This window comes from Setaria italica, chromosome VI (assembly GCF_000263155.2).
Source record: "Setaria italica strain Yugu1 chromosome VI, Setaria_italica_v2.0, whole genome shotgun sequence".
NCBI lineage: Eukaryota > Viridiplantae > Streptophyta > Magnoliopsida > Poales > Poaceae > Setaria > Setaria italica.
Genome location: NC_028455.1, coordinates 15,703,187 through 15,717,719, shown reverse-complemented (window position 1 = coordinate 15,717,719; position 14,533 = coordinate 15,703,187). Strand labels below are relative to the sequence as shown.

General features: G+C 43.9%; 1 protein-coding gene across 1 annotated transcript; it reads right to left on the bottom strand.

Annotated features, from left to right (window-relative positions):
- Positions 1–222: 222 nt before the first annotated feature.
- LOC101755593 (aberrant root formation protein 4) lies at positions 223–6,798 on the bottom strand. Its single transcript, XM_004973116.2, has 14 exons — positions 6,626–6,798; positions 6,325–6,522; positions 6,074–6,220; positions 5,425–5,497; positions 4,978–5,156; positions 4,804–4,863; positions 4,391–4,544; positions 4,227–4,286; positions 3,869–4,137; positions 3,724–3,795; positions 3,067–3,144; positions 2,610–2,807; positions 1,786–1,837; positions 223–743 (listed from the first exon to the last, which is right to left on the bottom strand). Exons 1-14 carry the CDS (start codon positions 6,734–6,736, stop codon positions 529–531), a joined length of 1,866 nt encoding a protein of 621 aa, XP_004973173.1. The 5' UTR covers positions 6,737–6,798; the 3' UTR covers positions 223–528.
- Positions 6,799–14,533: the final 7,735 nt, after the last annotated feature.

Below are 14,533 nucleotides of genomic sequence, written 5' to 3'. Positions count from 1 at the left end.
TGCTGTATAGCACGAGTGCAGGGAGCTTCACGTGGATAGACCATAATAACATATTCGTGCGTACATACTAGAACTAGAGCCTAGGGTCTGTTTGATAGAGCTTTATCCAATTCTAATTCTCAATAGGAGAGTAATACTGTGATTAAGTGATTCTCTTTGATTATTTAGCATAAACTTTTAAAATCAGGATGAAAAATCACTTCACAGAATTAGGATAAACTATTTTTTTTCAACTCCTAGCTTCTTAGTTCATTTCAGAGAATCATTTCACAGAAGCAACAAAAGATCACTTCTCTCTAAAAAACTGTTTGGCAGAACTCCTGCTGGATTCGATGGAGAATCAGCTCTGGGAGCTCTGCCAAACGCATATTAAATAAATTTTCAAGGAAAACCATGCTAGCAAAGGGCCTGAAAAGCACTGAGACCACAAGACAAATGATGGAGTTTGAACCCTCAAGATCTTTTCATCCTCACCACCTACTCAATACTGCGGTTGGTACTGTAAGGAAAGAGTGGAAACCGAAAACATTAGAAACTTTTCATCTTTTCCTCCACCAACTCAATGCAGCGGTACAACACCAGTTGAACAGGATTTACTGAGCACACGATCTGATTTGCAATCTCACTATCATCCTTTTCGTTCTCTGACTGAATCCCTGTGACAATTGGTCTTAATGGGATCAGCCACTCCGAGTGCACCTTGTGCAAAGTCTCTTTCTGGAACAATTTTCCTGATCTTGGTCCTGACAAAAATAGGAAGAAAAAAAAGATGATCAAACACACAATTCATAAATATTCCATGATTCACTCTGCCGCATGTAAACTTCAATCCACTTATCAGGTATCTCCAAAGTCAAAACAACATCCTTTCATTATGTGAGTTTAGCACAATGGAAAAACTTCAAAGGTTTATAATTGATTGCACACCCTATTTGGGACCCGTACTCGTACTGTATGTGGCCACAAAATATGTTTGTTACCACCTTTCAGACACGAATATAGGAAGAACAAAAATTAGGAAGGAACCTATGTTGGACACTTGGACCAAGCTGTTGGTTTGGACATCTGGTATGCAAAAATTACGAACTTGCATGATGCAATGATTTCGTTAATTGGCCACAACTTGGCAAGTAACCTGGCAAGCTAAAGTTCACAGCATTTGCTGAACTTGGCATGTTGAAAACAAAACCAGAATTGAGAATCACAAAATAAGAAATTTACATTGACATAAAAAAACCTGGAAAAATCTGAAGCAGAGTTTTAAGTTAAAATTTTGGGAGATAATAGCAGACATCAGAACACATGTTAGAAAAATTCATCATGAATTTTTTATCATTATTTTGATAGGGTATGATATTTAATAATAAATTAATTCTTGGGACACAAAATTATACAAAAAATAATGATGAAAATTCATACTACATTTTTTTGATATATGTGGTGTTCACTACCACCCTGCAAAATTTCAAATTGAAATTCAACTTGTGTGTGGAGAAACAAAAAAGACAAATTGTGTTAAGGGGTAAATTGAACTAAATAGCATAGTTTAGGGGTATATTGAACCAAATAATACTTTAGGGGGTTATCCAGACTTTGGCTATACTTGAGGGTAGTAATTTGGACATTTTCCAATAAAGAAATGATAGTTGCTGCATGAGCTGAAATGTAGTGGATGCAATATAGGCATAGCATGACTTTTGAAACAACAAAGGTCAAATCATGGTTGTGACAAATTTATCAGTATTTGAAGATAGATTGTTTTATCATTATGCTTTTGGATGTTACCTCTTGAATCTATTATCAGAATAAATCTGAGCAAGTTCAGAGCTGATATTACCTGCATACAAAAAGGAAAATGTGAAATATCATAGCAGATTATTTTCTAGGCATAAACCGCACCTTGCTGTCAAAACTGAAAACACAATTAGTAGTGCAGACAGGTATAAATTTACAAGAACAGAGCGCTCTAAATATAAACCACTGAGCCCGCGCCCCAGTAACCAAAAAGTGGCCAGCATATAGCACCAGAATACCACCTTGCTCGAACACATGCAAGGAAACAAGGCAACTACGAAGATAAGCAGCAGCAAATTACCAAGTAAGTGTCATATTTCTTTCACAAATATATAACTACTAAAACTGCACAACCAACAGTGTGGCACGACTTAATTCAGGACAAAATGAACTGGCAGCAGCTTTGCATGCTTGCCTTCTTGTCTACTATGGACCTTTCAATCTGGTCCTTGCAGCTCTCAAATAGCATATTTTAGCTCAGTAACATGGATTTTGTGCACTAGGTAAAATATTGCAGCATACATCCTAATGCATTATGAAGGAAGTAGAATAAGTGAAGCATATGCACAGTAGCAGAGAAATTTAAGGTAAAAGCTCCATAACTATTTTAGTTTGTGCAATCAAGAAACTAAGCAAAATTGCTGATTTAAACCCGCAACTACTGAAGCACAAGCAATCAAAGAGCGAAACTAATTGTATCTGCGTAGAAGTTTAAGGGTTTGTTTGGATGAGTTGGATCAGATCCTATCCTTTTACATTAAGAGAGGAAATGATTACTTCCCCAGTCGAAGGGATTTTCTTAAAAGGAAACGTACCTGTTCACAGTGATCAGGAAGGCAAGGAGGGCCACCTTGTGGAGGCCTCAAAATCAGCTCGAGTAACTCAAGCACATGAGAAGTCCAAGGTGGCGATTCCCCATGATCTTGAAATCCATCAGATTCAACACGATCATTGTTCGCTTGACAACTTTCTCTTGAAACTTCTTCCCTCACTATATCTAGGAGAATCGCAGTCTGAACAGGAAGCAGAAGTCAGAATTTTATTGATGAAGTTAAAAAAGAAGCTAAAATTTTCAACAGTAGTGTTTCTGTCATTCCTAGCACATTGTCCATCAGAAAATATTAAGATTAACGTCAATGATTAAGTAAGGTCCACGATATTCTTATAATTTTTTTTGTCTTCCTAGATTATGGCATCAATAAGATGGAGTTACAAAACATAAAGAATGTAACACTTCAACTTAGTGTCAGAGGACATAAATAGTGTCCTTACCAAGGATGGCGACATGCTATTGTTTACAAGAGCTTGTAAGATGTCAAATCTCTGAGATGAGGGCACCATTGAAATAACCTGAGAAAATTAGTGTTAAGGGCAAATATATATAAAAAAGGAAACTAGGCAATGCCACAGTAAATAGAACGTATAGATAACATTCAAAATCAAGCTACATCCATATGATTTTTTATGTCCCAATCATAGCTTTAGGGGGTGTTTGGGAACACCGTGCTAAACTTTAGCACCTGTCACATCGGATGTTTGAATACTAATTAGGAGTATTAAATATAGTCTAATTACAAAACTAATTGCACAAATGGAGTCTAATTCGAGAGACGAATCTATTAAGCCTAATTAGTCCATGATTTGACAATGTGGTGCTACAGTAACCATTTGCTAATGATGGATTAATTAGGCTTAATAGATTCATCTCGCGAATTAGACTCCATCTGTGGATTTAGTTTTGTAATTAGCTCATGTTTAGTCCTTCTAATTAGCATCCGAACATCCGATGTGACACTGCTAAAGTTTAGCACGTAGTATCCAAACATCCCCTTATACTATCCGCACTTGTTACAAAAATATGACCAAAATTGAGGAGCAAACTAAAAGAAAAATCTCCACGTATAGAATAAAGGAATACAGGGTACTTGCCTTTTTCAAAGCAGCAAATGCTTTTTTACGCATCAATGCCTCAGGAGCAGCCATCATGACGCTTTCAATGGCCTACCAATGTCCTTGAAATGTTTATACAGTAGATTAAAAAATTACCACATTTTTAGAAATGTCAGAATGATACCTTGAGTGTTGCAAAAATACGAGGAGCATAAGAGGTGAAATCTACATGATTATCAGTTTCTTCAACATGATTTTCACCAGCTAGACTGAGCAATAAGTTTATACTGTGGGATTTGATTATCCATGGGTAGCTAATTGAGGATAGGACAGATTTAAGCATGTTAATTGATTCCCATTTCTTCATATGGTTGCTCTGAACTTCCTTCAGTGCTAATTCCAACTCTTCTCCAGCATACTTTGACATATCATCAAACATATATGTCCACACAACTGTAAAACAGGTGAAACATGTAGCCGAGGAGCATATGAACAATACACATGGTCAAAAGAAATTGTTGTGCTAGTAACTATCATCACACCTGTAAGCGCAGCACCATCCATAGCAAAGGAAAAACACTCCAAAAAATCAGCATCTTCCTCTACATCACTTTGCAAATTAATGCATCAGTAGAGAATTAAGCAAACTAAACGCAGATGATTGAACAGAAAAGAAAACTGGAAATTAGTTGGATGAGTTAGACACCTTTGGAAAGCTTATCAGTGGCTGTTGAGGCATCACTACCAGTTAGTAGACCGAGATAGGTGAACCCACTAGATTTAAGAAATCTGAAATGCTGAAGAACAACTGAACCGCAAGCAGAGAGAATATCCTGCTGTCTGCTTCGTGATACAAGAGCCTGCAAATAAGAGAGGCATGCGTTGCACCATTACAGAGCATATTAGGGAAAAGAAAAGAAAGTAAATTGTAAAAAAAGGGTACTCCCTCCGTTCCAAATTGTTCGTTTTGACTTTTCTAGATTCATAGCTTTGGCTATGCACCTAGATATACGCTATGTCTAGATACATGGTGTACCATGTATCTAGAAAAGACAAAATGACTTACAATTTGGGACAGAGGGAGTATCATCTAGTGAAGAACTTCAATTATGTACTCACTATACTCTGAAGTGAGTATAAGCCAAGAATTGCACAGAGGTCTTCTTTGTTCTTGTTGACCTTTCAGTATACAAAACAATAATGCAGAATCCATCAGAACAGAAAGTGATAAACAAAACAGTTAAATAAGTTTCAAGGTTCAACAGCTCGTAAAAGTTACTTGAATCAACAGACCATTTGTTTGCACATTTCTTGAATGGCATTGCCAATTCCATGTGCTGCATTGAAGAGATCAACAGCAGCCTTTCCATGTTCCTCATCACATTCAGATACAGTAGCACTCATAACTTTAAGGACAGCAGGAAGTACCACTTTTACTTGCTCGATATGTCGCCTCTGAATTAAAGTAAGCACTGGCCAATGAACAATTAGTTGGTGCACATTGGATAACACAGATATTAATATTTAAGACAGCAGGTGAGCAACATATATCAGAGTGTATATACAGGCCAATATTATGAGATCAAATGCTCCAACTCTTTTGTGGAACAAAGTTAGGTGGATATTAAGCATGAGTTCCAGGCAGGACCCAGCTATCCACAAGCACAATAATCAACAAATATTGACCATGGAAATGACAAAATGACTGTAGAAGCATTCACAAGACAATAGCGCACATACCTTCAGTAAGTGCATTGAGTAGAAGAACGAAGCTGGATGAGCAATTTGGTAGCTCCATTGGCGCATCTAATGCCTATATTAACCAAATATGATAGGTTAAGAAAAAGATATCAGATAAATAAAGGAGCTGAGTATCAGCTATAGAGAGATGAAAAAAACACAAGACCCTAATTTCAATGCTACAAATGCTTATATACTTCCTAAGAATGTATCAATGCTAATGCTATACCACTTGCACTACGCAAGTCCGGGCAAAGGAAACATTATTTTAAATATTGAAGACTAATCCATCCAGATCTATTTGATTGGAAAAAATCATATCAAGCATCTTAGAGCCCAAATGGGCATCAGTCATAAGCCTTTGTCAGTGAATGCGCATATAGAATTACATCTGGATGAGAAAGGAGCCACGTTCATACATTATTGCTATCCCACATTTAACATTACACGTTCAAGCATCCTTATCCGCCCACCCCATAAACCGCAATCTAAGGGTGGAGATATTTTGTAGCAGCAAATGTACTCACAAATTGCAAGCTATTCAAGCTGTGCTTCCAAGTGTGGAGGAATTTTCTATCAGCATTGCAACACGGCAGTTTTGACAACCAACAGCCAGAACTTAACATACACAAATCAAAGCGTAACCAACCTCGCAGAGGATGGAGAGCAAGTCCCTCGGACTGCAATTCGTCACGAGGAACTTAAGGATAGCGGCGGCAATGTCCCAGCATACCGTTTGAGCCCCCAGCTTCGCCACGGGTATGGGAAGAACAAGCGAGAGTGCGTCAATGGCCATCTGTTGTCACAACAAAGCAATGAAATCATCATGCCAACCACCAATCGTTCTCCAACCAAAAAATCACAACACGGTACACCACTTCAAGAGGAAAGCGTGCCGACCTGGTTCGATGACGAGCGACAGAGGAACTCGTGCACCTCGCGGAGCAGCTCCTCATAGACACTGGCCGCCGCCGTGTCGTCGTCGTCGTCGCTTCCGTCATCGGCCTCGGCACTCATACCGGCGGCGGCGGCGTCAAGAATGTCGGAGATGGTGAAAGAGGCGGCTTCGGAAGCATCGGAGATGCCGGAGTCGCATGCCTGCGGCGGAGGCGTAGATGGGGGGAGGGTTTAGAAGGGTTTGGGGGAAATAGCATATGATTCGCGAGATCGATGTGTTATGTGTAGTAAGATGGAGGGTTACCTGGGAGAGTTCGGCGAGTGCTTCGCGGAGGCGGTCGGGGTACGAAGCTGCGGAGGAGACAGTGGCGGGAGCGTCGCTGGTGGCGGCGGCGGAGGGATCGCCGGCGGCCATGGAGCTGCTGTCTGCCTCGGTGTGGTACTGTGGTGTGGGCGTGCGAGGGTCGATAAAACTGACCTCAGCAAACAGTGGGCCTTATTATCCTCGTGGGTGCACCGGTGGGCCTTTTGTTTACTTGCGCTGTGCCTAGATCCATTTCGATGCATGACTCTCTCGGCCCATAGAGGGGAATGTCGCGGCCCACTATCATCCCTAGTTTAAGTATGCATGTTCAAAGGTTAATTAGAGTGCTTAAGATTACAAATCACACTTAGAGTTTAAAAACTTGTGATGTTTAAAATGCAAAGTGCACATAAAGGTTTAAACTCACAAAAAGGGGCAATTTAAAGACAAACCCAGTCAAACAAGAAGCTAAGGGTGAAAAGTAAGCAAACTAGGTTGAAACTGTAGAACACATCTCAAAATTTTCAAAAGCCATTTTGAATTGACCCTTCAAACCCTTAAAATGGCTAAAAATACCCTAAAAAGCACTAATTGGGGGCAGTTGGTAATTTCAAGACTTTATATAACAACTTCAATTTTTGCCAATATAAGAGTTGTAGAACTTTTCAAAACAAACAACTTTGCTTATCTGAGCTTTTGCTAGTTTGGAGTGGAACACTTTCAAAATTCAAGTCAAAGTTCAGCCAAATTCAAAATTTATTTCAAAATTTCTCTAAGTCCTGAAAGCTGGCGTTCCTCTAAACTTTACTGGCTTATATCTCCAAATTTAAACCAGATTTGAACTTGATGTCTTTCTATGAGTTGGAGTTTGAAGTGTGGACAACAACTTTTAGATTTGAAATTTTTTGAGTTTGGTTTGAAAGTTTTGCATAAGTTTCGTTTGAATCTCGCTGCCCCGCACGCCACGTGCTTGCCGACGTGTGCCGCCGATCTGGTGATCGTGAATGGCGTGTCGTGGCGCACCACGCGGCGCTGCCCCACCGATGCAGCCCTGCCGCCTATCCTCACCAGCGATGCGACCCGTCGACTCCCGGCGTTGCCCAGTAGCTGCGCGCGCACATCCCGCCCCTTTGCCGCGCATCTCCGCCGGCCAGTAGCTCCGCGGCTCCCACGCACCCATGCACGCCATCGTCACCACGTTGCAGCGCCTCACCGGCCGTCACTGCTCCACCTCTCGCAGCACTTGACGCAATAGCACGAGCTCCTTCCCAGCCAACCAAAGCGCGAGACAAGGAGCATCTTTGAGCTCCGCAATCCTCTACGGCCAATGGCCGGAGACGCCTGCATTGCCGCCGCCCAACCACCGTGCCCGCCCTCTGCTCCACCACTGGCGTTCCACCCTCCTCTTCGCGCCCAACTGCTGCTCGAGCTCACACGCAAGCCCTTGGCTCCCCCCACCCTCGCTCGCCTATAAAAGGCTGCCCAGGGCCATCGTCGGCGCCTCACCGAGCCTCTCTCACTCCGCCGCCAAGAACCAGAGCACCGCCACCCACCTCACTGTTGAGCCCCCGCCTTCGGTGCTCTCCGCCACCTCCCAGCCCCACCAGTGCATGTCCCGTGACTCACTCGAGCTCCCTGCGCCCGCTTCTGGCCAGCTCCGCTGCCGCAGTCGCCGGTGAACCTTCCCCATCGCTGCGACCGAAGCGCCGCCACGGATAGCCACCGTTCGGCCGCCTCCGCCCTCAAAATCTTCAGCACGCCTCCTCACGGTGAGCAGCCCGTCGCACCCGTGCCCTTCCTTTACCCTTTAGCACCGTCGCTCATCGGGGATTTCATCGGAGAAACCGCCGGCAACCCTAGGGACTACATTGCGTAGCCCCACATCTTTTTAGGGTCGCCTACGTAAGAATCCAGGACCTAGCTGTGACAGTCTAAAAGTTCCAGGAGCCTAAGCGCGAAACGTTTTTCCTTTTTCTGTTTTATTTTGGTTTAAATCGGCTGAAACTTTGAAAATGCATAAGAAAGTGTAGAACAATACTAAAAATGTGAAACCAACTTTGTTAGACTCCTGGTGATGAGTAGTTTTACATAAAAATGGTTTTGGACATGTTACTATTGTGTTTTTCCGTTAGGTTCTTATTTTGTGTTTAAGCCAATAAATGCCCCATAAATCACACAAAAATGGTAAAAATGTACATCCACCTCTGGTAGAATACTTGTGTCATGCTTGTTCTAGATATGAGTTTTGTGACACTAGTTTAGGTGCTGAACACACTGGTTTAAGGCAAACCTTGTAATGCTATGTGTGATCTTGTTATTTGCTGTATAAATGGAAGGAAATAGATAAAACTGCAAGATCACTTCTATTAAGTTCTTGATACCTCTGTTGAACTAGGAAAAATACTAGCTTCTAGTTGCTACATGTTTTGCCTTGCTCAAATAAATGCATGTAGTTAAATACACTTAAAATATGATAATTTGTGTTGTTTAAAAAAATTCAGAAACATGATAACTTTCCAAATGAGCTTTGAGCAACCCTTAAGTGACCCCCCCTTTTCTTTGTGAAATCTAAGTTTCTAAAACCTTATATGTGTACACAATCACCATCAATCAAACCCAGGGTTTAAAACACGAAATCTTTTATCTCACGAAGAACTCAAGTTTGAATCTTGACTTGGGTTACGTGTTCATTGTAAGCTTTACACTTCTGTAATGTCTTATAAGTCCATCTTGCACGTGAAATCGTAAAATCTTAAAATATTGCATATGCATCTCGTGTAGAAGCGAATCTCGTAGACGGGATGTACAAACTGCTTCCGATGACCGAGGAAGTACCTGCCGAGCTACATCACGTCGGGGCCGAGCAAGAACCCAGTCAAGCATCCAACAAGCTCCTTACTAACTTAGAATAAGAAGGCAAGCCCCGGAGCATAACCCAATTTTCTAAATTCATGCAATATCTATGATACTTATGCTTGTGCATTTACGTTCATAGGAGTCGATTGAAAACCTAGTTGCATGATCTTAGGTACCTATGGTTGAACACTAGTATGGTAGGCCGAGTAGCTGCATTGCTAAAGTAGGATTCGGTAAAAGTCGAGTGATTTCCTATCACTAGCGAGTTATAGGAGTTGATTGCTTACTTATACTAAACCAGAAGGATGATGGACGGGATCGGGTTTGGTTCTGACTTGGTGGTTTTGTCTCATCTATCTAGTGATGAACATGCCAAGGCCGAAATGTGTCGGCGTTCATGGTCAAGTGTTTGAAAGTACTAATCTCATACCTAGTATGGGATAGGAAAGCCTAGTACCTGATCGAACTGGGACGTGAGCGGACAGTCCCATTGTCTCTGGAATGGAGTTTCCCCTGGTGCATCATATGGCTACAAGTGCAGTCACGGTACAACGTCATCCAGGACTGTGGGACCTTGTATCCAAGGGAAGTGGCCCCAACACATATCTAGGGATTGATGGGGATGACTGACACGTAAAGCGAACCCGTCGTGGTACGCGGATGTCATGGGGTTAGGTCCACCTTGCAAGGTTTAAAAACTCGATTCACATCGTCTGCCTCTCACAATTTGAGACTGCTTGACTACTATGCTACACTGAGTAACAAGAGAAACAAAGAATAATTATCTTAAATGATGATGCTTGGAATAAAATTGTTTGCTCAACTTGCTTGCTTAGAATAGGTTGCTTACCTAGAATTAATAATCTACTAGAACCTGCTGCTAAAACTTGAAAGTAAGGACCTACTTAGATGCTTTTGGCAAAACAAACCCCTCAACCAAAAAGCCTTGCATGTCTAGAAGTCGGTGGAGTAGTTACCACTGACGGGTAAGTCTTGTTGAGTATTAGTATACTCATCCTTGCTTGTGGCTTTACTTTCAGGTAACTTAGATGTTAGTGCTTTTGCTGAAAGTGTGACTTGGCCGACCCAACTCCCTCTAGGTTGAACTGTCGAGTGGGACCGATCCTCGGTCGGTGAGGATTGCGGTAACTGATATCATGGTCTGCTTCACCATGATGTTTTTGCTTCGATGTTTAGTTGCCATCCTTTTTCCGCTGCTTAAACTTTGAACAATTTACTTTATGCAATTTTTGAACTCTTGTGGTGTAATAAATTGAAGTTGAACCTAAGTTAATCTACTTGGAATGTTGTAATCTTTGAAACTCGCCTTCGTGTGAGTATGCTTAACTTCAATCCTGAACAAGTGGTTTATCGGGTGAAACCCAATGGACTTGATTAATGTGTCTGCCTGCATGTGAGGTGGTGTTAAGTAACTTTAGCTAGGTTAATTTTGGTGGTTCCGCCACACAAGGAATATTGGTAATTTGGTGGACATATTCCATGAATGGTTGATGATCAACAATAGCCTGTAATTCCAAGAATCAAGGACACTTAAACAAGTGCTTATTCGGACATCTTGATAGGATTCCAAGCAAGGAATAGAAGCTCCTTTGGACATGGACCAAGAAATAATCAAATCAAATAGTTGATCTCAGCATGTTGAAGCGCTCATTGAGATAAATGAAATGGAGTGTTGGTTCACCCAATTCGGAGTCCAGATGCAAAAGTTATGCCTCTCAGAACATTGCGATGTGAGGTGAACACAAAGGTAGGGTCGGCCGACCCTGACCCAGTTCAGTCGACCCTAAGACAAGGGCCAATGACATTCAAACTTTGCCAGAAGCCTCTCCACTCAACATAGGGCCCACAAGAACTCAGTACGGGACCAACCTGTACTAAAATTTGGGTCAGCCAAACCCATTAGTTCGGCCGAACCAAGCTCCAGCCACATCTCTAGCCGACCTTCGGTGACATGCAAGGAAACACACCCAGAACCATCAAGGAGTGTTGGATTTATGTCGGTTGCATCCGAGAGTTCGAGTGAATCTCCCTTGGATCCATGGGTCCACCAAACCAACTTCAAGGACTTACATCCACCAAACAATACACCTCCTGAAGTAATCAAGGACGCCCAGAACAATAGGTGGTGGATCAAAGGGCTGTTGATAGCAGTTAGCATGCCAGTTTGTAAACCATAAGTGCATGGATCATCGTAGCTTTTCTCTCAGAGTATTCCATCCAAAGTTTATCAATCCATGGATTGGCAGCGAACTAACTAGGGTTTTCCATCTAATCTAACGGATGTAATCCTAACATGGAGCATAGATTGCATATGAAGAGGGTAACCTTGGTGTAAAGTTGAATCATGAGAACAGGTAGATCACATCCATAGATATGTATATGATATAACACCACCAAGGGTAGCAAGAGCCTATCATCTTCTAGTCGCAGTTCTAGGTAATAAGCAAGCACAACATCTCATCCAAAGCAATCTTTAAACTACTACCTTCGGTCAACCTTTCGAAAACCCCCACCTTACACAAGCCAGATCCTGTCATGATCCTCTCTATCGGTGTAGGTAGTTTAAGGGCACGAATCACAAGTGAACGTGTCCAGCTATCAAGAAGGGTCAACATACTAGATCTAATCACCATGATTACATAAAGCATGCTATGAAGTCTAACCTCGAATTAGATAAGTAACAAGCATATTCATGATAAGAAGAAAGCATAAAATGAGACAACGAGTCACTAATAGATCGGATGACATGAAGAACATTGCTCATATAATAGATGTATATAGATCATCACCATCGAGTACATACCATTGATCATCATAACTAGCTCCTGAACTCCACCATGACACAACCGCGCAGGGAGGCTATGGTGGCTAGGGTCGGCCTAAGCCATCTCCTAAACAACTTTGAAGACTTCCAGTGGCCGTCAGCTCCCTCTGGTAGATATCCTTCATTTCATCGAGTTCTCGTGGATGGATGCTGGGGCTCGGTGAATTTTCAAGGTACTTATGGTCTGGGGAGCGCGTGGTGAAAATTGGAAGGCAAGAGGGGCAAGGAAAGTGTAACGACCTTGGTTGATCGGCCGAGTTAATCTTAATCCGGGTCCCTAATCCCTCTGTCTCAGCTCCCCTAAGCTTAAGCGCTCCAAAAACTGGTTCTTAGTCCCAACCCCTTAGAACCCAACCAAAACCGCCAGTTCCTTCTGAGTCCCCAAAGGCAGTGTTCCTTTCAATCTTGGAGCTATGGAACAACCGAGACTGACTGGTGGACCCGCAATCTTCTCCCCGGATCTCCCGAGGTAGACGCACCGAGCAGCATGTGCCCGCTTCAGAGCTTCCCCGCCGCGTGGCTTGATCTCTCCGACGCCCGCCGCTTCGCCCAGTCGCGCCCTCCTCCCCAATCGCAGCGGAAGCCCCTCTGCAACCCTTTCTGCTTCGCCCCGTCTCGCTCGCGCCCTCGCCGACCGCGCCAAGGTGCCCCGTCGCCGCCGTGGTAGAGTTTTGCCGCTGCTGCGTCAGACCGCCTCGCGACCCGCGCCCATCATCTCGCCGGATCCCCGGCTGCAAGACCCGATGCCTTCCAGTTTTTCCACCGCCTCTCGACAGTCGCGCCGCCCACGAGCTCACTCCACGACGATACCTCTCTCGCCAACCCTGACTCGGCCACGACAACTCCTTTTCTCACCCCACCAGTGACGTGCTCCGGCAATGCCGCCGTTTCGCGCTCGCCCGCGCCGCCGCTCGCCCTGTCACTTCACCTGGTGCAACCTCACTTGTAGCGCCTTTCCCCCTGTCACACTAGTCAAATCCGCCGCTCGACGCGACCAGGCTACACTCGCCTCCACCAAATCTAAACCCCGGCAAAACCGCGCCTGTTCCGCCTTGTCTCCAGTGCCCAATGGCCGAAGACTCTATCTCCAAGGTCCTGTTCTGCCGCCCATCGCCGCTCAATCGCCGCCATGGCAGCGCACTCCATCCTTTTCTTCCCGGTCTTCGTGCTGCTCGAAATCTCTCTCTTCCGTGCAGCTATAAAAAGGAATGCTAGAGTTCCATCGGAGTTCCTTCGCCCTTGCTGTTTCACCGCCCCTACTCTGAGCGCACTTGAGCAATCCCGCTAAAATCTTGAAAAGTTCCCCTCTCTGCTCAAGTCTGCTTCTCCCCAGTCCACCCAGTCGTCTGCTCCTCTGTGCTGTGCTAGAGCTTCCTTGTTGCCCACAAGAAGCTCCACCGCCGCTGGAGCATTGTCCAACCTCGCCGACGCCCAAGTCTTAGTGCTTAAGTCCTTCCACCCAAGTCTGCTCCTTCCCGACCCCAAGCTTCACCTATAAACCTGAAGGTAAGCTGCCGACCCCTTTCCGGTTCGCTCGACCCCTTTTCCACCTCACCCGACCCTGTCTGTTTCGCTGACCCTTATCACCTCGCCAAGGGCTCGGCTGTATCCTTTTCCTTGACCCGAGGGTATCTGTGCAAAATATCGGGAACTCCCCGGTGTTAAGTCTGAGGACCCCAGCACAGTTATTCCTTAACTTTAAGGGTCAGATCCCAAGTTTTCCCCCATCCGACCCTTATATCCTGTTCTCCACCAACTAAAGTGAACTTCCCCCACCTTTTCTGTAGCCTTGCTGCAAGTGTCCGAGCTTTAATTTGCAAGTGTGTTGAAATAACCGTCTAAACACTAACTCCTGCATTTGCATTCGTGTAGAGTTACATCTCGCTGACAGCGTGTACGAGCTACACCCAGCGCCCGAAGACAGAGCTGTAGCTGAGCTGCCAATCCCAGAAGCCGAAGCAGCCCCAGCTGAAGACCAGTTTCCCTCCTCTCCGCTTGAAGGCAAGCCCCGGAGCATGAACCCATCTCATGATTGTGCATTTACGTATAGGAGTTGTTTGCAACCATAGATGCATGCCATAGTTCCTTTGAAATGTACCCTAGTCTGTTGGGTCGAGTAGTTGCAATGCTTAAATAGGAAGCGGTAAAAGCCGAGTGATTTCCTGTCACTCGCGAGTTATAGGAGTTGGTTGTTTTCTTCTGTTACA

Coding starts and splice junctions, on each gene's coding strand:
- LOC101755593 (XM_004973116.2), bottom strand. CDS start 6,736: ATGGCCGCCGGCGATCCCTCCGCCGCCGCCACCAGCGACGCTCCCGCC. Junction 6,523..6,625: donor CACTCGCCGAACTCTCCCAG/GTAACCCTCCAT, acceptor CCTCCGCCGCAG/GCATGCGACTCCGGCATCTC. Junction 6,221..6,324: donor GTCGCTCGTCATCGAACCAG/GTCGGCACGCTT, acceptor TTGTGACAACAG/ATGGCCATTGACGCACTCTC.